Here is a 23,491-nt window from a genome sequence, read left to right on the forward strand (position 1 = left end):
ATTAATGCGATATAGGTCTCCAGTTTCTATTTTCGTCGTTTTTCAGTTAACTGTCGCACGACAATAATATCGTCACTTCACGTTCGTCCCTTTCTAAGGCCAGATTGTTCCTCCATTAGCAGGGCATCAACTATCTTTCTCATTCTGTTTTTAATAATTCTTGCCTAGAGTTTGTAAGAAGCATAGAAGGCTTATTCTTCTATAGTCTCACTGACGGTGCCATCCTAATTTTCCAGCAATCATTTGAGAGGTATAAAAATCTCCGTTTGAACATTAATCCTCCATATTTAAGAAGTTCTACGTTGAATCCATCATCTCCATTTATTTAGTGTATTGTCATTTCCCTGGCACATAAGTGGATCCCCTTAATCCACTAAAGTTGTTGTTTCTTTCTCTTTCTCACCTTCTTCAGCCCATAGTCCTTAGTTGTTTATCTCAGTCTATTTATCTACGACATTTATTCTTGCAACATCTTTCTTCCATGTTTAGTTGTTTCCCGAATTTATATTCCACATTGGCCTACCATGCATGTCATTTTTTATAGTTGATTTTAATCTGTCGTACGTTTCTCGTTGATCTTTCCTTACTACGGTTTCGTTCGATTTGCGCCTTCTTACCTGCGTCCCTCGAATCTCTTCTGTATTTCCGCGTAGATTTTTAGGTACGATTTTTTCTTTTCTTTAACTGCATTTTCCGTTTCATCGTTGCATATTATGAGACCATTCTTCTTTTCTGAATTTCTTCTTTTTCCTTAAAACTTCCACTGCTGCTCTGTTAATAAGTGACTGGATTTTTACCTTTCTTTGTTTACATTGCTCTGTGTAATTTCGTTCTGCAGATACTGTGCAAGTCGTTCTTGGTACAGATATTTTATACGGTTTTGTGTGGTTTATACGATTTTGTGCGGTTTATTTATTTGTTTTTTCCATCTAGCCAACCTATACGGAGTTTCACATAGAGTGAAGACATATGACGTTGTTGATGGTAATTCAAGCCCGGTAGTCACCTTGGTGCTATGCGAGAGGAGTAGGCATTATTACACAAAACAAACTTGTTATCGCCTATACATACATCTATCATAGTCATCTACACTCAACAGACAGGCTTAAGACACAAGTTTCACGTTCCACGAGGAAAGTAGCCATTGTGTGTGGGGGAGGAAAACCTTCGCTGTAATTAGGCGGCTGACACTACTTTTCGGTGCCTTCCAGCCGACAATGCCAGACAGTTCCTTCTTCCTTTCTGTGTATTGCTTAATCTTTATTTTGTGATAGTCATCATACAACCACAAGATAAAGTCAGTTTGAATATATTACACTGCACAATTGCTAAAGAACAGAGATATTCTTGGACAGGAATAATAATCACAGGTAATGATGGACGACATTAAACACACTACAGGTGAAGTGGTACATTCAAAACGAAAAATGACTCGGATTTCACCTCATGAGAAAACAGGACATCAGACATAAATAACGTTCATATCTGTCACAGGTCAGACTCCCAACATAAAGGTCAATATCGGACTCTCAGTAAGAAAGATGCCCATTTTACACCTGTCATTCTTGCTTATTACCAAACTTTTGATGACTCCTTGGTGGATATTGTCCCACTGCTCAATCAAGGCGGTTTTCAGTCCTTGCACGGTTTGGGGAAGGGGTGTTCTGTGAGAAACACATCTGCCAAGAGTAACCCAAGCATGTTCTATGATGTTTAGGTCCGGGGAGTACGCAGGTCATTCCGTACGTTCGATCTTCACTTCGGGTGTTTTCGACAACTCAGCGGTCTTGTATTGGCGGGCATTGCCATCCATAAATAGAATGTCGGGACCTACTAAATCCCTAAACAGAAGGACATGACGAGGAATAATTTCCCTGCAATGCCACTATGTTACGAAGATACCTCGGGCAAAGATATGCAGCGGCGTTGGGCAGTTGGCATAATGCCTGTCCACACCATATCGCCTAGGCCATACCGATGAGGTTCATGAACATTCTGTGATGTGTAACGTGTTCCTCTCTCCCTCCCTCCCCCCCCCCCCCCCCTCTCTCTCTCTCTCTCTCTCTCTCTCTCTCTCTCTCTCTCTCTCTCTCTCTCCACACTAACTGGTGGCCAGAATCACTTTCGACAGTGGCGCGGGATTCGTCGGAGAACATCACTCTGGACTGCTGTTGCTGACCCCCCACAACATGCTACACCAACGAACTCTTCTCGACGTTGGAGTGGTTGAAGTGGGATGCATGCAGCAGACCTCCGAGTATACAAACCAGACTGAAATCGCCGCGAAATGCTTCTGTCAGAGACAGAGGTAGCGGTAGCAGTTGCTTGGTCTTCATCGATTGCCTAGGAGTGAGATGTCTGTTCCTTTTCATCACTAGGGCTACACGTCGATCCTCTTACGGTGTGGTGGTCCGTGTTCGACCACCGGCATGCTTTCGCATAACATTCCCTGTTTCAGTGGTCTTTTTTAGTAGCGAGATGACACTTTTGGATGCACCCATTACTGTGGCCACAGTAATGACATTTTGACCAGCTTCTAGCCTTCCAGCAGCTCGTCCATGGTCGTAAGCACTCAAATGATGTCGCAGACATGCTATACTACACGGAATGTCACACTAAACGGTTCCACAACACTCTTCCTCAAACACTGTACTGCATGAACTGTCGAATGCATACAGAGCGTTTGTGCACAGGCTTCGGTGGAGTTAACACGTTCCACCCTCTACATTTCCTTTTACTACATCCATAGAAAAAAATCGCAACACCAAGAAGGAGTTGTGAGACACAAACGAGAGTCGGTAAGCGGGTTTATACATCTGAAAAGTGTTGTCTAAATTTCGCGCCAAACACATAAGAGTGGAGCAAGTAGCCCCACTATGAGGATGGAACTCAGGTTTGCTTTAAATACACGCTGTAACGCTCGTAAGCGTTAGTTACTTTTGAGCCGGCCGGTGTGGCCGAGCAGTTCTAGGCGCTTCAGTCTGGAACCGCGCGACCGCTACGGTCGCAGGCTCGAATCGTGCCTCGGGCATGGATGTGTGTGATGTCCTTAATTAGGTTTAAGTAGTTCTAAGTTCTAGGGGACTGGTGACCTCAGCCGTTAAGTCCCGTAGTGCTCAGAGCCATTTTTGAGTTACTTTTGAGATTGGACGTAGTAAGTTGAAGTTAGTCGAGAATGCCTTTAAGGTGACAAAGGCGCCATTGTTAACATCTCACTGAGTTTGAACGAGGTCATATAATAGGGCTACGAGAAGCTGGATGTTCCATCTCTGATGCTGCCGAAAGACTTGGCAAGCATGTAGCCACTGTACATGATTTCTGGCAGCGGTGGTCACCAGAATGTACAGTTGCAAGAAGACCAGGCTGCGGACTGGCACGTGGCACCACCGAGATGGAAGACCATCGTGTGCGGCATATGGCTCTGGTGCATCGTACTGGATCTTCAGCAACAATTTAAGCAGCAGTTGGCACCACAGGGACACAATGAGCTCTTGAAAATCGGTTACTTCAAGGACAGCTCCGAGACAGAGGCCCTGTAGTGTGCATTCCACTGAGCCCAAACCTCCTCCATTTGCGACTTCACTGGTGTCAAGCAAGAGCTCATTGGAGGGCAGGGTGGAGGTCTGTCGTGTCTTCTGATGAAATCTGGTTCTGCCACAGGGCCAGTGAAGGCCGCGTGTTAGTTAAAAGTGAAACGTCCCCTTACAAAAATTATACACGACTGTGCTTAAACTGACACACAATATTTTTTTTTAGTGCAACGCAATCTGACTTTCAAAAATCCCTACAATAGAACGGCCCTGACTAACATTAATCTATACCTTTCACAAATCACTTACCTCACCAAAAATCTTCGTTACTCGAACTACTGCAATACAGCGAGCGCCACTACTGCCAGCTAAATAAAAGATTCAAACTACTGAAGGCACTAACTACTAGTAGGCATAGTTAGCAAATGAAAGATTTTAATAGAGAACAAACATTGTATTTACCTTAATAGTCATAATATATATAGCAGTTCATAACATCCATTCTTACAAATATCAAAACTCCGCCATTCCTCTCCCCACATCCACCACTGCTGGCGGCTCACCTCCAACTGCGCAATAGTGATGGGAGCTCGTGAATGAGTCGTTTAAATGAACGCTTCACTCCAGTGAAGTGTGAACTAACCACTCAATTTCAATGAACTGGTACTTCAAACTCTTCACAGATAACACACTCCACACTTTTTTCTAGTTCACTCACTCTCTTCCCCTCTCCCTCATCCCATTTACGTCACTTATTCTCCCTTCACTTCAGTTCCCCCTCTACTGCCTGTCGACGAATCGCGTGGCGTTTGTGGGAAACGATAGGTTTGCGTGGTATTTTGGTGGTGAGGGGCGAGGGGAAGGCAGCGTCAGCTGCTTCCTGCAGTGCTGACATCTTTACCCGTGACTATTTGTGCAGTTCAGTTATACTTCGCGTCTACGGTAGCCTACCGTTGGCAGCGCTTGCGGACAAATGAATATTACAGATACAAACGATGAGACTGGCTGTGTGAGCACGCACAGCCAACATGTTAATAATACTGAAATCGTACCAATGACTACAGGTGACAGTTTACATTTTGAATCTGGAGGGTTATTATTCTCAACAAAAATAAATCTACAGGAAAACTTCTGAATTATTACTTAAAGTAGATATATAGACATTGTGACAGTGGTAAACATACACATTCTATTTTGGATTAAATTTTAAACGAACATAAAACTGGACTGCATTTCGTTGGTAGCCCTTGTTTTCAGTCCATGAATACAACAAATAATGTTTCACTTGGCAGATAAAGACTTTTTTGGGCGCTTCATGAGAAAATGTCGAGCAAGATTAAATGTAATACCTTCTTTATATGTGACAGGCTTCTCTGTTTATCTTTCCTTTGTCCCCTTCGACCATACTCTATTTAAGTTAGCTCAGACGTTGTAAGAGCGTAAAACGTTGCGTGCACGTTACTGCATAGTTCGGCCATCTGTTGGTAAAATTATGAAGTATTACGAAGCTTTATTGTACGAGCGAGGCGAAGCGAGCATAGCCGCGGCTGAGCGGCGAACTGGGCAACTTCGCCAGCCTTCCGTACTTCATGAATGAACTACTTCATTTGAACGCTTCACGGCAAAGAGTGAAATGAATGAAGCAGTTCACGGGAATGAACGAGTTCGACCCATCTCTACTGCGCAACGCTACGCGCTGTTCACATCCAGCTGCCGCTGCCCAACACTACAATGGCAGACAACAATGCAAACTAGCCACAGACTGCACACAGCACAGCCAGTGATTTTCAAACAGAGCGCTATGTGGCGTTACCAATAAGAAAATATAAACAGCCTACTTACAAAAGGAATCCAGTTGAGGGCCTGCAACCACCTTGTCTGCGTTTCAGACGCCCTGGACCTACACCTGGAGTTATGGTCTGAGGTTCGATCTCATATGACAGTAGTAGCAGTGTCATGGTTATTCCACGCACCCTGATTGCAAATTCGACCTGTTGTGCTGCCATTCAGCAGGGTGTGTTTCCCTACAGCACAACCCTTGCCTACGTATCACTGTTGTAGCCCAACATACTCTACAGAGTGTCGATATGTTGCCTTGCCCTGCTCGATCACCAGATCTATCTCCAATCGATCACATATGGGACGTCATTGGTCGATAACTCCAGTTTCACCACAAACAGCATTTACCGTTCCTGTATTGCCCAGCCAAGTGCAGCAGGAATGGAACTCCATCCCACAAGCTGGCTAGCACCTGTGCAACACAATATATGCACGTTTGGATGCTTGCGTTCAACATTTTGACGGTTACACCGGTCATTAAAGTACCAGCATTTCACATTTGCAATGACCTATCTCTCTTTTACATTCACCTGTGATCTTGCAGTGTTAATCACTTACATATGTGAGCTAGGTCAATGTATTCCCGAAATTTAATTACTCTACATTAATTATTTTTTGATGTTATTTTTTCCGTCAGTGGACCATTGGTTGGATGTTCAATAGCAGTTGCTGGTTGTTCCATAGCAATTGGGAGTTGTCCTTCAGCAAGCATCTGTTGTTCCTTAGCAATTGTCAAGCAGTATAATATTTGAGATAGGGGCCAATCTTTGCTCTCATTCTTATCTTTCTGTTACGTCGTAGAAGGCACTAGAGGCAATGCTGCATGTGGTCACCACGCATCCAGATACACCCATCATCCCTTCTTCTCAGCGAATATACACGTATTTGCATTCGGATTATGGCACATGCATTGATAACGTGCTCCTGTAACATCTGCAAATTGTTGATGGGTTGGACATGCACCAACGCCCATAAATCTCCCCACAGTCAGAAAGCCAAGGGATGCAAGACTGTCCTCGACCAATCCAGCACTCATGAAACACTGAGGTGAGGCACTGAAGCACGATCTGTAGAAAATGAGATGGTGACTTGTTGTTCATAAACCATAATCGTTGTCTCTCTAAAAGGGTAACATTCTCCACTAGCGCTGGTATCTCATTATGAAGAACACTGGTAAAGCGTATGGCCCTAAGTGTCTGTCAGCGACAATTCGTGCCCATACACTGAAGCGATCCTGATGCCTCACCTCCATGATTGCTCGAGGATCTGCATCTGCTCATACATGTGTATTGTCATAATCTGCGGTAGCATCTCTTGCGAATCGTGCCTACACCACAATACTGCACATTACTCGTGAAAAGTAAAACGTCCCATAGCACAACAGGTGTTGATTTCCAGACATATTTTTATAGGGAATTTTCTGCTAATTTTGATTGTGGTACCGCCTCCAGGAATATGTGACACTCTTTTTGAAACATCTTGTATACTGACTGACATCATTGTGCGTTATTATAACCATTTGTGAGCTAGCTTGTATTCTGTTTGTTTTACACAAATTTGTTTCAAACAAAATGAAGAATTAGAGAAAAAGATATGTGAGGAAGGAAGTCTGTAGGGGACAAGTTCAGTAGAAGGGGTAGGGACATCTGCTATGGCAGGCAGAAATAGTTAACTGTTTGGTGGAAGCAGACTGGAGTGGTAGCAGCCCATTATATTAGGAGGATAGGACGGCCGCTGACGTCTGCAGAGGGGGGAGCCTTAGTAGAGAAGCAGTGTGAAGATGGTCAGCAAGAAGGCACGATAGGTAATGATCATCTAAAAGGGTAGCCAGCTGGAGGAGACAGACCAGAAATTCGCACAGCAAACTGGCGGAGGCAGCCTGGAAGAGTCTGCAACCTTGGTTTGTAGCGCTTGCTGTCTAATCAACACAGAGCATCGGATTCAGTGTGAATGACCGGACAGAGCTAGCTAGACTTATGGATCAAAGGAACGTCGTGGTGCCGGGACACGAGCTGTTATTAGCTGCTGGGTGTGTTCGGCTATGACAGTTAAAGGAGGATGTGCTGGTTGTCTCCAGTGCAAACCATTATGGTATCGTGCAGCCAGCTATGTCTGTCTCGAACTTTTTAAATAGTGCAAGAGCCACTGTAGGTGCTACTGTGTTAAACCCCAAGAATTGGTACTATTCTGCTTATTGTGTTCTGTGAAATTGTGATCTGTTTTACGCTGGCGTTGACTGAATTGCCCTCTCATTTATTGTGGCTGTGGTTAGAATTGGATAATCTGGTTGTCGTGCTTTATTAATTATGCTGTGGTTGGCTTAATTATGCTATGCTTGTTTTAATTTAGGGTGCCAGCTTTGGTGCTACATATTTTGAGATATTGTTTTCGGGGTAAAGATTTCATTATTGTGGTAGTTCTTGTCATACTTTTACGGTCGCTCTGCTATTTGCGGTATATTGCTTTGCGCCCTCTTATTGAAAAGCTAAAGATAATCTGAGGAGTACAGTATTTTATCAAATGTGTTATATTGTGCTTGATAGTAAGTTGATATTTTGTAAATTGGGTGCTGGATTATTTGTTTATCATCAGCTTAAGCTAGCGCTCGGATTTGTTGAGTTTGATTAATAAATGTGTGTAAAACTTTTTAAAGGGTTACGCTAACACAGCTCCCAGCATTTTTCCACTCCCCCCATTTCCTGTGGCACAGTTGGCTTTCACAGGATAACAGGCTCTCTTTTCAAGAGTCTGTCACTTGAGGTTTTCCAATATTTCCGTGACACTCCATATCTCCCTGAAACTCTATACTGTAATTCCTTGACGTTCTATATTTCCCCGAAACTCTATATTTCCGTGACACTATATTTCCGTAACAGTCTCCCGTGAGGCGAACAAACCTGCAACTATTTGTGCCACCCTTCTTTGTATGTGTTCAGTACTTGTTATTATTCATATCTGGTATGGTCCTACAGTCCGCCCCCGGTAGCTGAGTGGTCAGCGCAGTGGAATGTCATACCTAACGACCCGGGTTCGATTCCCAGCTGGATGGGAGATTTTTCTCCGCTCAGGGACTCGGTGTTGTGTTGTCCTTATTATCATCCTTTCATCCCCATCAACACGGAAGTCGCCGACGTGGCGTCAACTTGAAAGACTTGCACCAGGAGAACGGTCTACCCGACGAGAAGCACTAGCCACACAACATTTCCATTTCCATGGGCCCTACACGCTTGAGGAGTATTATGGAAGGAGTGATTTTCAGGCACCCTCTTTCGCACAATGACCAGAAGTCGGCCACTTGTCTTCCCTACGAATGAGCCTTGACGTAACTCCATTTCACATGCGTACAAATTGTTATAGCCAAATATTTGCGTGTGTTGCCTGATTCCAGCTGTGGCCCATTGCTATTGTTCTCATAGGATACTAGTTATTCGCATTTTGTGAAGAACATTACGGTACATTAAACTGTGTTATCATACATTGATACCACCCCCATGAGTGTTTCATAGTTCGCAACGGAAAAGCACGTTTCCGACAGACGCCGGTAGCGGTCAAGCAGTGACCCGGCGAATTGAGTGATGTGAGGCCACCGAGCCACGCTTTAAGCGTCTCCAACTGCGAGCGTCCTCTGCCGCCGCGATATACGATTTCCGGCGGCAGCTACACGCCCCAGTCTCTGTCGCAGTCTTCGAAAGTCTTCAGTCTTAAGTCAGCCTTCGACAGTTCACTCGTCCATTTGTAGCAGGAGCCTCACTCCGCACGACACTACTTAGTTGCTTCTTGGAATAGCTGAACTTTATTGGTGTTCGTTCGTTTGTAAAATTTCTTCGCAATACTTGGAGAGTCCGCCCCCGGTAACTGAGTGGTCAGCGCGACAGAATGTCAATCCTAAGGGCCCGGGTTCGATTGCCGGCTGCGTCGGAGATTTTCTCCGCTTAGGGATTGGGTGTTGTCTTGTCCTAATCATCATAATTTCATCCCCGTCGACGCACAAGTCACCGAAGTGGCGTCTTATCGAAACACTTGCACCTGGCGAACGGTCTACCCGACGGGAAGCCCTAGTCACAAGACATTTACATTTTAATGCTTGGAGAAAGCTATAAGTTAACCCTTTGTTTCCTGACATAAGAAAAAATGTACTTTTTAACATTTTCTTTGCAGAATTGATGCTATTGTGGCCTCAAATGACGGTAGGATTTTTTGTAAAATTTTATTTTATTTTTCACAACTTTTTTCTCTCCTGGTACTCACAAGTACCGTCAGACTCCATGGACAGAATCATAACATGCGCAGAAAAATGCTCCAATTTTTATAAGTTGTACTTTATTCCACATAAATATTTTAACATTAGAAAATTAATTAACAGAAATATGATATTTCTGATTTTTTTTTAATTTCACATAGATTTTATCTAGAGCAACTTCACAATACATAGTAACTTAGCTATACATTTTGACAGTATATACGTATCACATATTTAGTGATACCTCATGAAATTGTAGGAAACAGTTCTTTTTCTCATTGCAGCACAAATACACTTTACATGTACCACATTGTGAATGTGCTCTCGACTGAATTTTATTTTTCGCACAAATTTTGCATCGTCCTCTTTTACAACTGAACACTACAAAATGGTTTCCTCTGTTGCCAAGACGTACATCCTTCGGAACAGAAAAGTTATCTTTCCTTCTCTTTGTGAGAGTTATTTCATCTTTACCAGAGTTTCTCTTTTTGAGATTTGACACTTGCTTTTCATTCATTAGCCCTAGTGCCACAGCACGCTGAATTCCAGCAGTGGCAGTGCCCCATGTAGATCACTGAAAATGACGTAAGCATTGACAAAAGCAATTTCTATTGCTCACCAGAAGAGAGGGTGCCACCATTTCTTTGATCGCTTGTCAAGACCATATGTTGAACGTAATCTGTCTGCATGGTCCACACCACCCATGTTTTTATTGTAATCACATACAATAACTGGACATGGTATAGTCATACTAGTTCCATCTTTCTGTTTTCTTGTCACTACGCTCTGTTCAGTGCCATGGAAGTTTGACGCAAAATACACTACTTTATTTTCCTTCCATTGAAATACTGTTAGGTCTAAAGATGACTCTCTGTGATTTGATTTAGACATTTTTCTTTAGGTAAATTGCCTGGCAAACCTTTCCTGTTTGTTCTAATTGCTCCACAGGCAAATGTATTTACCGATTTCTATGTGAGAAAAAGTGGACAGAACAACTAGTGAGAGGTAACGCATTGTTGCTACAATAAAGTGTTCACACAACCTGACGGTACTAATAAGTCCGCCTTATATTTTCCACTTTATCTCATTCACATATAACGTAATGCTTCAAACTATTATGAAAAAAACAAAGAAGATAAGTACGTACAATGGAAAACTCAACGGAAGTTTCAATAAATTGCGCACAAATTCAGGCAACACCATGGAAACAAGCACATACAATCTTCTGTTTTCACAGCAGCGCGCGAAAAACAATTTCAAGCTCTGACCGCCAGAGAGGTCTATGTATTGCACAATAACATCTATGAAACAGTAGAGCAGAGTTACTGTTACGTACCGACAGGCTCTCAGATCACGAAACTGCACCACGAGAAAATAATGAGAGTCAAAACTTACTGGTACTTTTAAGTACCGTCAGGCAACAAAGGGTTAAGTGAAACTTCCGTTTACTGTATTTAAGTATTCGCTAATCATGTCTGCTCGTGTCCAGCATCCCTGCTGCATCACTCTGCAGGCCACCTCTCCTTACCAATGTGTACGAAGTAGTACAGAGCAAAAATGAGTTGCTCTTCTTTGTACTACTTTGAAATCTTATCAAGGTTCTACTTCGTCTTTGTGTTACTCCTTACAGAGATTACATCACTGCAGACAACTGCATCAGTTACAAAAATCTGAGATTACTGTTAATATAGTATGCCAGATCTTTAATAAACGACATGTACAATAAGAGTGCCAACACATTCCCTTGTGGGCGCGTCTAAACTTATTTCTACTATGTCGATGACTGTCCTTTCGAGATATCATGCTTCGTTTCCCATACCATAAACTCCTCTAACCAATCAAAATTTTTGTTTGCTTCATCGTATAATCATAGTTTTGTCAATAAATGGTGGTGCGGTACGATTACAGCCTGTACATGTGTGCAGGCTGACACTTTTTGGACTATATGAAATACAATCGTCATAACTTCTGAACGGTTTGCGCTAGGACGTCGAAACTGCACGGTTGGCCGGGGATGGGGGGGGGGGGGGGCATGATGGGAATTAGTATGTGCATGCATGATTTGGTTTAGCGACGAAGCCCACTTCCATTTCGATGGGTTCCTTCGTCAATAAACAAAAGTGGCGTGTTTGAGATACTGGGAATCCGCATTTCGCGATCGAGAAGTGTCTTCACTCCCAATGGGTGGCTGTGTGATGCGCAGTGACCAGTCACGGAATAATCGGTGCGATATTCCTTGATGGCACGATGACTACCGAATGGTACGTGAAGGTTTTGGAAGATGATGTGGTTCATACAAGACGAACCTCCACCCCATCGAAGCAGGAGAGTGTTTGATGGAGGAGCATTTTGGGACCGCATTCTGGCTCTAGGGTACCCAGAGGCTACTGGTATGGGCCTCGATTGACCGCCACATTCTTCGGATCTGAACACGTATATTCCTTTTTGTAGAGTTATATTAAAGACAAGGTGCACAGCGGTAACCCCAAAACCATTGCTGCGCTGAAAACAGCCATTCAGGAGGTCATTGACAGTATTGATGTTCTGACACTTCAGCAGCTCTTGCAGAATTTCGCTAATCGTCTGTGCCACATCATCGTCAATAATGGCAGGTATATCGAACATGTCATAATCTAAATCAAAATATCTAGTGATGTTTACATGTTTGAGCCATGCACGGCTCATGTTCATCCCATGTATTGTCATCTTCTCTTACGGTACTGCCGCCTCGTTTTCTTATTCCATTTACTGGCGTCACTAACTTCCTGCATTACCTGCCCGTGAGTGGCAGCAGCAGCGCTTATCGATAGGTGCACTCTCGTACCATCTCTGGAGCGACTGATAGTATTTCTGGGTCGTCGTGTGTCTCGAGGGGTGGTGGGAGCTCAGTCGGGGCGCAGCAGGAGTGAAGACGCGACGCAGCAGCACCTGTGAGGTGCGGACAGCCAGTGCTCGCCAACTGCTGGCGACACACATGAACTGCCCGACGGAAGGAGATTGGAGCAGGACGACCGTTGGTTGGTCGTTCGGTTGGTCGTCTCATCGGGCGACGTGTATTTCGTCTTTTGACCGTTTCTGGGCCTCGTCACTTGGTCATCGTGCCGGACGTGGGTCGGTTCCTTCCATGTGCAGAGACGTCGTGGCCAATGGGCAAGAGTTACCTCTGCAGGGATGGGTCCGAGCCAGTGTGCCCGGATCGCCGTGTCTCCGAGTTACGAACGGACACGGAGTTGAGTCGGGTTGGAGCTGCACTCAGCTTCGGACAGCCAAGACTCGCCCCACCCTTGCCGACACACGTAACTTGAGTGGGAACGACCTGGGTTGGTCGTTCGGTCGGTCGTCTCATCGGACGACGTATATTTGGTCGCCGACCGCTTGTGGATGCTCTCTGTGTGTCGAACTGATTCGTACTTGTTGTTCCACAGTGATTGCTTTTACGATTGTTCAGGTTCTTGTGCAAGTGTGTTTACGCGGAACCGTGTGATTTCTACCGAGCAGATGAATGCTGTTTGCATACTGGAGTAGTCAGTCGGGCGGTTGAAATAGAGCAGCGAGTGAGTCAGGTGGAAGGGAATAGATTAGGCTGTTGGTTGGTTCCTCAGCTGTCCGTAGGTCGTGTTGCTACCCGATTGTTCAGTGCTATGCTTGGCTGTCTGTCTCACCTACATCTACATCTACATCTATACTCCGCGAGCCACCTTACGGTGTGTGGCGGAGGGTACTTATTGTACCACTATCTGATCCCCCCTTCCCTGTTCCATTCACGAATTGTGCGTGGGAAGAACGACTGCTTGTAAGTCTCCGTATTTGCTCTAATTTCTCGGATCTTTTCGTTGTGATCATTACGCGAGATATATGTGGGCGGTAGTAATATGTTGCCCATCTCTTCCCGGAATGTGCTCTCTCGTAATTTCGATAATAAACCTCTCCGTATTGCGTAACGCCTTTCTTGAAGTGTCCGCCTCTGGAGCTTGTTCAGCATCTCCGTAACGCTCTCGCGCTGACTAAATGTCCCCATGACGAATCGCGCTGCTTTTCGCTGGATCATGTCTATCTCTTCTATTAATCCAACCTGGTAAGGGTCCCATACTGATGAGCAATACTCAAGAATCGGACGAACAAGCGTTTTGTAAGCTACTTCTTTCGTCGATGAGTCACATTTTCTTAGAATTCTTCCTATGAATCTCAACCTGGCGCCTGCTTTTCCCACTATTTGTTTTATGTGATCATTCCACTTCAGATCGCTCCGGATAGTAACTCCTAAGTATTTTACGGTCGTTACCGCTTCCAATGATTTACCACCTATGGCATAATCGTACTGGAATGGATTTCTGCCCCTATGTATGCGCATTATATTACATTTATCTACGTTTAGGGAAAACTGCCAGCTGTCGCACCATGCATTAATCCTCTGCAGGTCTTCCTGGAGTACGTACGAGTCTTCTGATGTTGCTACTTTCTTGTAGACAACCGTGTCATCTGCAAATAGCCTCACGGAGCTACCGATGTTGTCAACTAAGTCATTTATGTATATTGTAAACAATAAAGGTCCTATCACGCTTCCTTGCGGTACTCCTGAAATTACCTCTACATCTGCAGATTTTGAACCGTTAAGAATGACATGTTGTGTTCTTTCTTCTAGGAAATCCTGAATCCAATCACAAACCTGGTCCGATATTCCGTAAGCTCGTATTTTTTTCACTAAACGTAAGTGCGGAACCGTATCAAATGCCTTCCTGAAGTCCAGGAATACGGCATCAATCTGCTCGCCAGTGTCTACGGCACTGTGAATTTCTTGGGCAAATAGGGCGAGCTGAGTTAGAGGTGGTTAGAGGTTCCTCCCCAGGCCGACCCTCCGATCACTTCTGAGCACCACTGTTTGTTGTTTGTGATTGTCATTTTATCTGGTTGCAGGTACTGTACCAGGCCTTCAGCTGTGTGTTAATATCGTCTGTTTTATGTTTAGTATATGGTCTTCAGCCGAACTTCATAACAACTGTAAGATTAGGCCTTCAGCCGTGTTTCATTTAAAATTCTTGTTGCTCTGTATTTAGGCCGTCAGCCGCGTTTGTTTCAGAATCTGTGGCTTAAATATGTAAATACTTGTCTGTAAGATTTCTCTTTAATTATCTTGAATTCTTGAAACGGCCTTCAGCCGTGTTCTGTAAATGTTTATCTTAAGGTTGTCTTCATTGTTTGGGCTTTCAGCCGACAAGATACTTCAAGTTTTCTTAAGATGTTTTTCTGTTGTGCTGTGTAAAAACTTATATTTAAAGCCTCTCTTTTATTATGTAAAGAAAAAATTTTTATTGGGCCTTCAGCCGAAGAATTAACTTGAATTTTCCTTAATATGGCCTTTAGCCGGAATTTGTAAATGTTTGGCTTTTAAAGAATGTCCTTACCTGATCTGAAATATTATTTCGGCCTTTAGCCGAGAAGAGATTGTAATTTTGCTTATGTAAGGCCTTCAGCCGTTACTTTGAATCCTGGTGTTTTAAAAGCAATCATTTAAACTTATTCTGGAGGAGTTACCTCGGGGAAGATTAGTTTGGATTCCGTAGAAATATCGGAACACGTGAGGCAACACTGACCTTACGACTTACCTTAGAAGAAAGATTAAGGAAAGACAAACCTACTTTCATGGCATTTGTAGACTTGGAGAAAGCTTTTGAGAAAGTTGACTGGAATACTCTCTTACGAATTCTGAAGGTGTCAGGGGTAATACAGGAGCGAAAGGCTATATACAATTTGTACAGAAACCAGATGGCAGTAATAAGAGTCGAGGAGCATGACAGGCAAGCAGTGATTGGGAAGGGAGTGAGACAGGGTTGTAGCCTCTCCCCGATGTTATTCAATCTGTATATTGAGCAAGCAGTAAAGGAAACAAAAGAAAAATTCGGCTTAGGTATTAAAATACATGGAGAAGAAATAAAAACTTTGAGGTTCGCCGATGACATTGTAATTTTGTCAGAGACAGCAAAGGACTTGGAAGAGCAGTTGAACGGAATGGACAGTGTCTCGAAAGGAGGATATGAGATGAACATCAACAAAAGCAAAACGAGGATAATGGAATGTAGTCGAATTAAGTCGGGTGATGCTGAGGGAATTAGATTAGGAAATGAGACACTTAAAGTAGTAAAGGAGTTTTGCTATTTGGGGAGCAAAATAACTGATGATGGTCGAAGTAGAGAGGATATAAAATGCAGACTGGCAATGGCAAGGAAAGCGTTTGTGACGAAGAGAAACTTGTTAACATCGAGTATAGATTTAAGTGTTAGGAAGTCGTTTCTGAAAGTATTTGTATGGAGTGTAGCCATGTATGGAAGTGAAAGATAGACGATAAATAGTTTGGACAAGAAGAGAGTAGAAGCTTTGGAAATGTGGTGCTACAGAAGAATGCTGAAGATTAGATGGGTAGATCACATAACTAATGAGGAGGTATTGAATAGAATTGAGGAGAAGAGGAGTTTGTGGCACAACTTGACAAGAGGAACGGATCGGTTGGTAGGACATGTTCTGAGGCATCAAGGGATCACTAGTTTAGGATTGGAGGGCAGCATGGAGGGTAAAAATCGTAGAGGGAGACCAAGAGATGAATACACTAAGCAGATTCAGAAGGATGTAGGTTGCAGTAAGTACTGGGAGATGAAGGAGCTTGCACAGGATAGAGTAGCATGGAGAGCTGCGTCAAACCAGTCTCAGGACTGAAGGCCACAACAACAACAACATACTTGGGCCTTCATCTGTGGCTCTGAGCACTATGGGACTTAACACATATGGTCATCAGTCCCCTAGAACTTAGAACTACTTAAACCTAACTAACCTAAGGACAACACACAACACCCAGTCATCACGAGGCAGAGAAAATCCCTGACTCCGCCGGGAATCGAAGCCGGGAACCCGGGCGTGGGAAGCGAGAACGCTACCGCACGTCCACGAGCTGCGGACCCTTCATCTGTGGATTGATCTTTGTTGCTTTAAAGAGAAACTTGTGCATTGCTTTGAGGAATAAAGTTGTGTGTGTTCTTGTATAACGAACAGTAATTGACCTTAGCCCCTTTCCACAACCTGATCCGCTCTGTCCTGCGAAACCAGATTTCAATGTTGAATCAAGTGTATGCACGCCGTAGTTTGTCATCTGTGCCATATCATCGCCAATGATAGCACGCATATCGAACCTTTAATAACCTAAATCTGAATATCTGCAGTGACGTTTACATGCTGAATAAAGTGTATGCACGCTGTAGTTTGTAACTAATTTACGGTTTTTTTTTTGTTTTTTTTTTTTTGTTTTTTTTTTTTTTGATACAGTTCCATAATTGTCTCCTTTTTGTTAGAGTTTTACAGGCAGTGGTGCGGTGGCAGCAACTAGGACAAGGCGAGGAGAGTTTGGTACCTGCAAGGTGCCGGCCGACGTGCAGGTGGCGTTGACGTGGCGGAGTCCCTTGCCCAGCTTAAGACTGTTGCCGGCCCCGGGACAGCCGGCCAGCACGACACCACCATTGGGCAGCAGCAGCTGTCCCGTCTCGTGGTCCGGTAGCGCCAGCGCGCCACCCACTGCCAGCACTGGCTCGTGCCGGCTCTTCACGCGCCACACGTCCACTGAACATCCCTCTGCGAAACAGTACACACACCACCAAAATTATAATGCGATTAAAATTACTTGATAGTTGATGTCTGCCACTTGCCGCTACAATGTTGCCATATTGGCTCCCGACTACCACTCGGTTATTGGTGAAAACAAAAACGGCGGGTCACCTTACGTCCACAGCCGTAGTGCCCCGTATCCTCCTTCACCAGGATATTGAACTGTTGTCTTCAGAGTGGTCTTTTCCCTCCACAGTGGAAACAGATAAAGCTTATTGCGATCCCAAAGCCTTCTGAAGACCCTACCGTACCTACCAACAACAATCTCATCAGCTTTATGAACACCATGGCGAAGGTCCTGGAGTCTCTCATACTTAGGGTCACCAGATGCAATTGTTTAAAAAGGACGACAAACAGCTTCAAAAAGGAGGACAAAGGAAGAAAAAAGAGGACACATCAAACGGGTCAACTGCAGATGAGGATACCACCCGTCAGCTTTGGACAAGTCACGTGACTGCTGGGAATTACCGGTAAAACTAGTAGTTAATTGTTGCTGATGGTCAGGTGATGGTTAACTGAGCAATATAAAAAAAATTAAAAACATTGATTGTGGTGACAGTGTGGCGTCAATTGTTTTGTTATGTCAACAACACGGAATTGCTTACAAAGCGAAAAACGTAAGACCATTCACCTCCCTTCATTCGACGCACCGCTACCAACGTCTACAATTCAAGCAGCAGCTGACGACATGTAAACTCCATTTTAACCTTCCGAATACAAATAAATTGAATGACTATGAAACAATGAAATAAAACCTTGACAGTTAATCTGCCGAGTTATTCCTTACCTTCATTGGCCACTGAGACGTACGTTCCAGCTCCACATATCTTACATTTCGCTTCAAATTCATTTCTCCCTTTCTTAAAGCCGGATATTTGTAAGATAGGACGTCAGAAAATGTACACTTTCGTTTAGGCATAGCCAAATATTTTACGTAACTCACTCGGTTAAGAATTACACTCACAAATCACACGTGCACTACAGGAAGCCAAGCCAATACAAAGCGAAGATACGAAACGAACATTTCAAATAAACGAAATTTGCATTCGCTTATAGGTAGATCACATCGACGATCCTGGTGCCACCTACTAACACGAAGGCTGTGCCAATAGTTAAAGTATTTAGGAAAAGATCAATAGAACGGGACGAATTGTAAATTTAACTGTATTACGCTCAACTTTGCGAAAAAGTCGGACACTGCAAAAATCCGTCCGGACCCCGGACAAAGAGCTAAAAAGGAGGACATGTCCGGATTAATCCGGACGTCTGGTCACCCTACTCATACTCCACCGTATTTCCCAGCCTCTGGCGGCAGCTGCGACGATCCGTCCAAAACAGTTTGGGTTTACATCCCACCTGTCCTCCGGATCACGGAGCACATCAGCAAGGGTTTTAATTCCAGCATGTCGACGGCAGCTGTCTTCTCGGACGTGCCGAATGCTCATGATAACATTTCGCAGGACAACCTGGTGTATAAGATGCTGACATCTACGTTAAGATCGTGGATGATTTCCTTCACCAGATGACCTTCCTCGTTGCTTAGCGGGGAAAGTGCTGCAGTGTACGCCACATGTCAATGGGTACCCCTCAGGGCTCTGTGCTGTCCCCTTTTTAATGTCTATATCAATGACATCCCCGTCACCCGTCACTGCCATTTGGCGCGATATGCCGATGACACAGCGCTTTATACGACTGGCCGCAATCCTGATCAATTCATTGCTCGCCTACAAAGGCAAGTGGACGCAACAGTCACCTGGTGTCGCTCCGATAAAATGGCCCTCAATGCCGCCAAAACCATGGATGTGTATTTCATTAAACGGCGCGCTATACTCCGAAACAACATCTCAATCGGGAGCGTCCGGGTCCCGTGGGCCCAACCTACCAAGTATCTCGGGGTCTGGTTGGATAAGAAACTTTTCTTCCACCGCCACTCAGAATACGTCACCCATAAAGGGTTAAAGTTGACAAAGGCCTTGTACCCGCTCTTCTCCAGACGAGAGCTGAATTTAGATACCAAGCTCCGGCTGTGTCAGTCCGTTGTCCTACTCTCACTAACGCATGGTTCCTCTGCGTGGGCCACAAGTAGTAAGTCCCGGATGCTGACGCTCCAGCGCCTACAGAATAAAGTTCTCAAGTGGAGTCTTCACGCCCCTCCGCTCACCAGGATTGTCACTCTGCATGAGGAGACAAATACAGCCCTTTTCAAGACGACCATTCGCCGTAAGGCTCACCAACTGTACAGAAAAGTGGACGTCCTCCGAGAGACAATCGCTGGACTCTAAACCATCGGCACTACAGTTCCAATGCGTTGGCTCGGACACGCCGTTCCGCTCACCATCCCGGAGGACTCGGATTCGGGCTACGACTGGCGATAGGCCCAATACGACCACGTTTTTCTGCCCGTTTCGTACAGTGGCCTGTTCACGTCCAGCCACTTTTCTCCTTGACCATAGAGTTGGCGCATTACTGCACCCCGCCTCTGTCCTTCCACCGTCGGAGGGTGGCATGGAACTTAAAGTTCCACCAGCACACCTTCAAAGTGCTATGCTCGCCTGTTATTCAGCCGTTGCTTTGAGTCTCCTCTTAGTTGTTCACCGAGACAATTGGACCGGATCTGAACCGATGACGCTCTGTCCTAGTAACCTGCCAAAGAAAAAAAGAAAAAATGGCGGATCACTTCACACTCTCTGTTAATATGTAATGCAGAGCAATATTGGAAGTGGCCACCGCGAGGTTTGTCGGAAATGCGAAATGCTCTGCCGACTGCTGATTTTAAGAGACCAGCGAATGAACTGTGGTTGATGATGTGTTTTGTAGCCCTGAAATTAAACTCATTTCCTAAGCTAACCACAACGTTGCCAGGTGGAATAGAGCCGCGAAAAAGTTGGTCAGCAATATGCGGCAGTACTAATCACGATCGATTTTCTGACGGTGATTAAAGCTAACTTTTACGAGAAAATGCAACACAGAAAAAAATTCAGTTTCACCAAAAGCAAACTGTTATTTCTCGCTATCATCGGTTACATGAAACCATGCTCACTCTGGCTACATGAGCTGCGGCTTTACCAACCGATGACCAGTCCTCGTTGACACTTGGTTGCAAATTGAGCACTACACAGGTAGATTCCAAACAAAAAAATTAGGAAGAAAAATAAAAGCAAATAAAAAAGCAAATATAGTGACGAAAAATGACGCGAAAAAGCATAAGAAATAAAAAATTACATTTAAACAAATTAATTGAATAAAAATAATAAGAAGGTACTTTGGTTCGATTTAAACGTTCACGGAATTGACTAGGTTCGAACCTACGACCTACAAACCATACTAATATGATAACCATCGTGCTACACTACATAAACTCGGCATATTTTTAAGTGTGGTGGCCCAGTCGCAATCATGACTCTGAGCACTGTGGTATTTAACGTCTGAGGTCATCAGTCCCCTAGAACTTAGAACTACTTAATCCTAACTAACCTAAGGACAGCACACACATTCGTGCCCGAGGCAGGATTCGAATCTGCGAACTTAGAACTACTTAATCCTAACTAACCCAAGGACAGCACACACATTCGTGCCCGAGGCAGGATTCGAACCTGCGACCGTAGCAGTCACGCGGTTCCAGACTGAAGCTTCTAGAACCGCTCAGCCACACCGGCCGGCGCAATGATGAATTGCAGCTTTTAAAAAATTCTGCTTCAGGCTATGCCCTACAGCGCTTATCTAATCTAAGGTGATCTCTGTAATTATGATAACTCAGTATGTGACGCTGAATCACATCTTGTGCGAAAATTTCCGGTAATGTTCGGTTAGTGCAGTGTGTGAACGTGTGTATTTCATTAGCATGATTCTGTGTGTGTGTGTGTGTTTGTTTGTTGTTTCTAGTATGGTTATTATGTGTGATGGCTCAAATGGCTCTGAGCACTATGGGACTTAACATCTATGGTCATCAGTCCCCTAGAACTTAGAACTACTTAAACCTAACTAACCTAAGGACATCACACAACACCCAGTCATCACGAGGCAGAGAAAATCCCTGACCCCGCCGGGAATCGAACCCGGGCGTGGGAAGCGAGAACGCTACCGCACGACCACGAGCTGCGGACTATTATGTATGAAATACGAAATAAAAGTACTCGACCCATCATTCGGGATACAAATGCATCAAGAAAGAAAGCCTGACAAGAAACTGGAAGCGAACTGACCAGTTGTTGTGACACTTTGACAGCGGGGAATGATTCGGGCGTGACGTAAGCACTCTGGAGAATACCAACTGCAATGCGTGAAGTGTCAACTATCAAGTAATTTTAATCGGTCTATAGAGTGTGCGCAAAATAAACTGGCAAAGAACAGCATCTCGGCATGAATACCTTTCTTTGCACGTCTGCCTTAAACAACTTCGTAGCCACTGTAGCTAACGGGGGCATTTTGTGATTGGTACCAATTCAGGGAAACTTCTCCGTTGACGAAAGGACGAAACGTTGCATGGATTCAACAGTGCATTCCAAAGACACCATGGTATTCAAGGTTAAAACTTTCATGATGATTGTATTGTATTGTACTGTATGCTAACCGGGGACCTAGAAACGACGGTTAGGCTCCGTCCCCGCCGCAGCCGCAGTGGTCCACAAGCCCACGACGACTACCGCACTCCGCTTCACCCCTACGCCGCCCCACACCGAACCCAGGGTCATTGTGCGGTTCGGCCCCCGGTGGATCCCCTCAGTGAATCTCACACAAGACGAGTGTAACCCCTATGTTTGTGTGGTAGAGTAATGGTGGTGGACACGTACGAGGAGAACTTGTTTGCGCATCAATCGCCGACATAGTGCAGCTGAGGCGGAATAAGGGGAACCAGCCCGCATTAGCCGAGGCAGATGGAAAACCGCCTAAAAACCGTCCACAGACTGGCCGGCTCACCAGACATCGACACAAGTCCGCAGGGAGGATTCGTGCCGGGGACCAGGCGCTCCTTCCAATTCCGGAAAGCAGTGCTAAAAAAGAAGGTTTCACACTACAACTTCGGGAAAAATTCCGTAACAGTACATTTTTAATTATATCACAAGAAAAAAATGTTTTGTCAGTTGCTATTTGTCTGTCTGTTGTGCATACGTCTCTTAAGACCCCTTTTCCTCATGTTGAAATTTATGTCACGTACTAAGGTCTACGGTCTCTTGCCGGTCTAAAAAACTGAAGTCAGCGCTATAAAAATATACGGCCATTTATGTCACATATTTTGATACTCGATAACTTACTCGTTAACATCTACAGGGCACTTACCGTTGGTCCAGAATCATGAAATTTGACAAGATGCATGGGTGCACAGTACAAATAAAGGAAAAAAATTGTAATTATTTCAAACGAAAACAAAATTTCCTTCGTCATTTGTTATCCAATGTCCAACTTGAAATGGAAACAATCAGTAGTTCTGCTTTCAGGCCGACTGGATCGCAATGATAAAAATCGAACATTAGGCAAGGAATGACGTTATTGCACATGTGACGTGTTTCAGAATTTATCCATCATCAGATATCCAGGAACGATTATTGCACGTAGATATGGTTTTCAGGTTGTATGTGAAACAAACATTCGCAGACTAGTCCGCAAATGCTTATTTCACATACAACTTGAAACGCTGTATCTACGGGCAGTAATTGCTCCTTGATATCTGATGATGGATAAATTCCTAAACGCATCATATGAGCAATAAAATCATTCCTTGCGTGATGTTTGACTTTTACTAATGCGATCCAGTCAGCCTGAATGGAGAGCTACTGATTAATATAATAATGGTGGCTGCCGCCTGCATTACTCTATGTCAAATTTATATTATTGAAATTAAAAAGATCTCAAAAATTTTGGAATCCTAGGGGCCAATATCTTGCCAGCATCAATGTCGATAAAAGACAAAAACGGCCGAGATTTTCGATTCCAGGAATGGGTGAGCTATCTGCATACATAATAAAGTTTGTACGGAAGCCTCAGTGCGCCAGAGCTAATTGCAGCTGGCCATTTTTCTTCGCCGCGCGGGATTACCCGAGCGCCGGAGTGGCCGAGGGGTTCTAGGCGCTTCAGACTGGAACCGCGCGACCGCTACGGTCGCAGGTTCGAATCCTGCATCGGGCATGGATGTGTGTGTCGTCCTTAGGTTAGTTAGGTTTAAGGAGTTCTAAGTTCTAGGGGACTGACGACCTCAGATGTTAAGTCCCGTAGTGCTCAGAGCCATTTGAACCCTTTT

General features: G+C 44.4%; 2 protein-coding genes across 2 annotated transcripts in view; both read right to left on the bottom strand.

Annotated features, from left to right (window-relative positions):
- The window catches only part of LOC126176561 (uncharacterized), a 129,084-nt gene that overhangs the window by 92,344 nt on the left and 13,249 nt on the right, over nucleotides 1-23,491 (bottom strand). Inside the window, exon 2 of the mRNA XM_049923720.1 lies at nucleotides 17,006-17,223. Coding sequence (XP_049779677.1) covers nucleotides 17,006-17,223 — 218 coding nt within the window. The remainder of the gene's footprint in view (nucleotides 1-17,005; nucleotides 17,224-23,491) is intronic.
- LOC126175825 (juvenile hormone epoxide hydrolase 1-like) overlaps nucleotides 1-23,491 on the bottom strand; it is a 507,162-nt gene that overhangs the window by 80,208 nt on the left and 403,463 nt on the right. The gene's annotated exons all lie outside the window — the stretch shown is intronic.

This window comes from Schistocerca cancellata, chromosome 3 (assembly GCF_023864275.1).
Source record: "Schistocerca cancellata isolate TAMUIC-IGC-003103 chromosome 3, iqSchCanc2.1, whole genome shotgun sequence".
Classification (NCBI taxonomy): domain Eukaryota; kingdom Metazoa; phylum Arthropoda; class Insecta; order Orthoptera; family Acrididae; genus Schistocerca; species Schistocerca cancellata.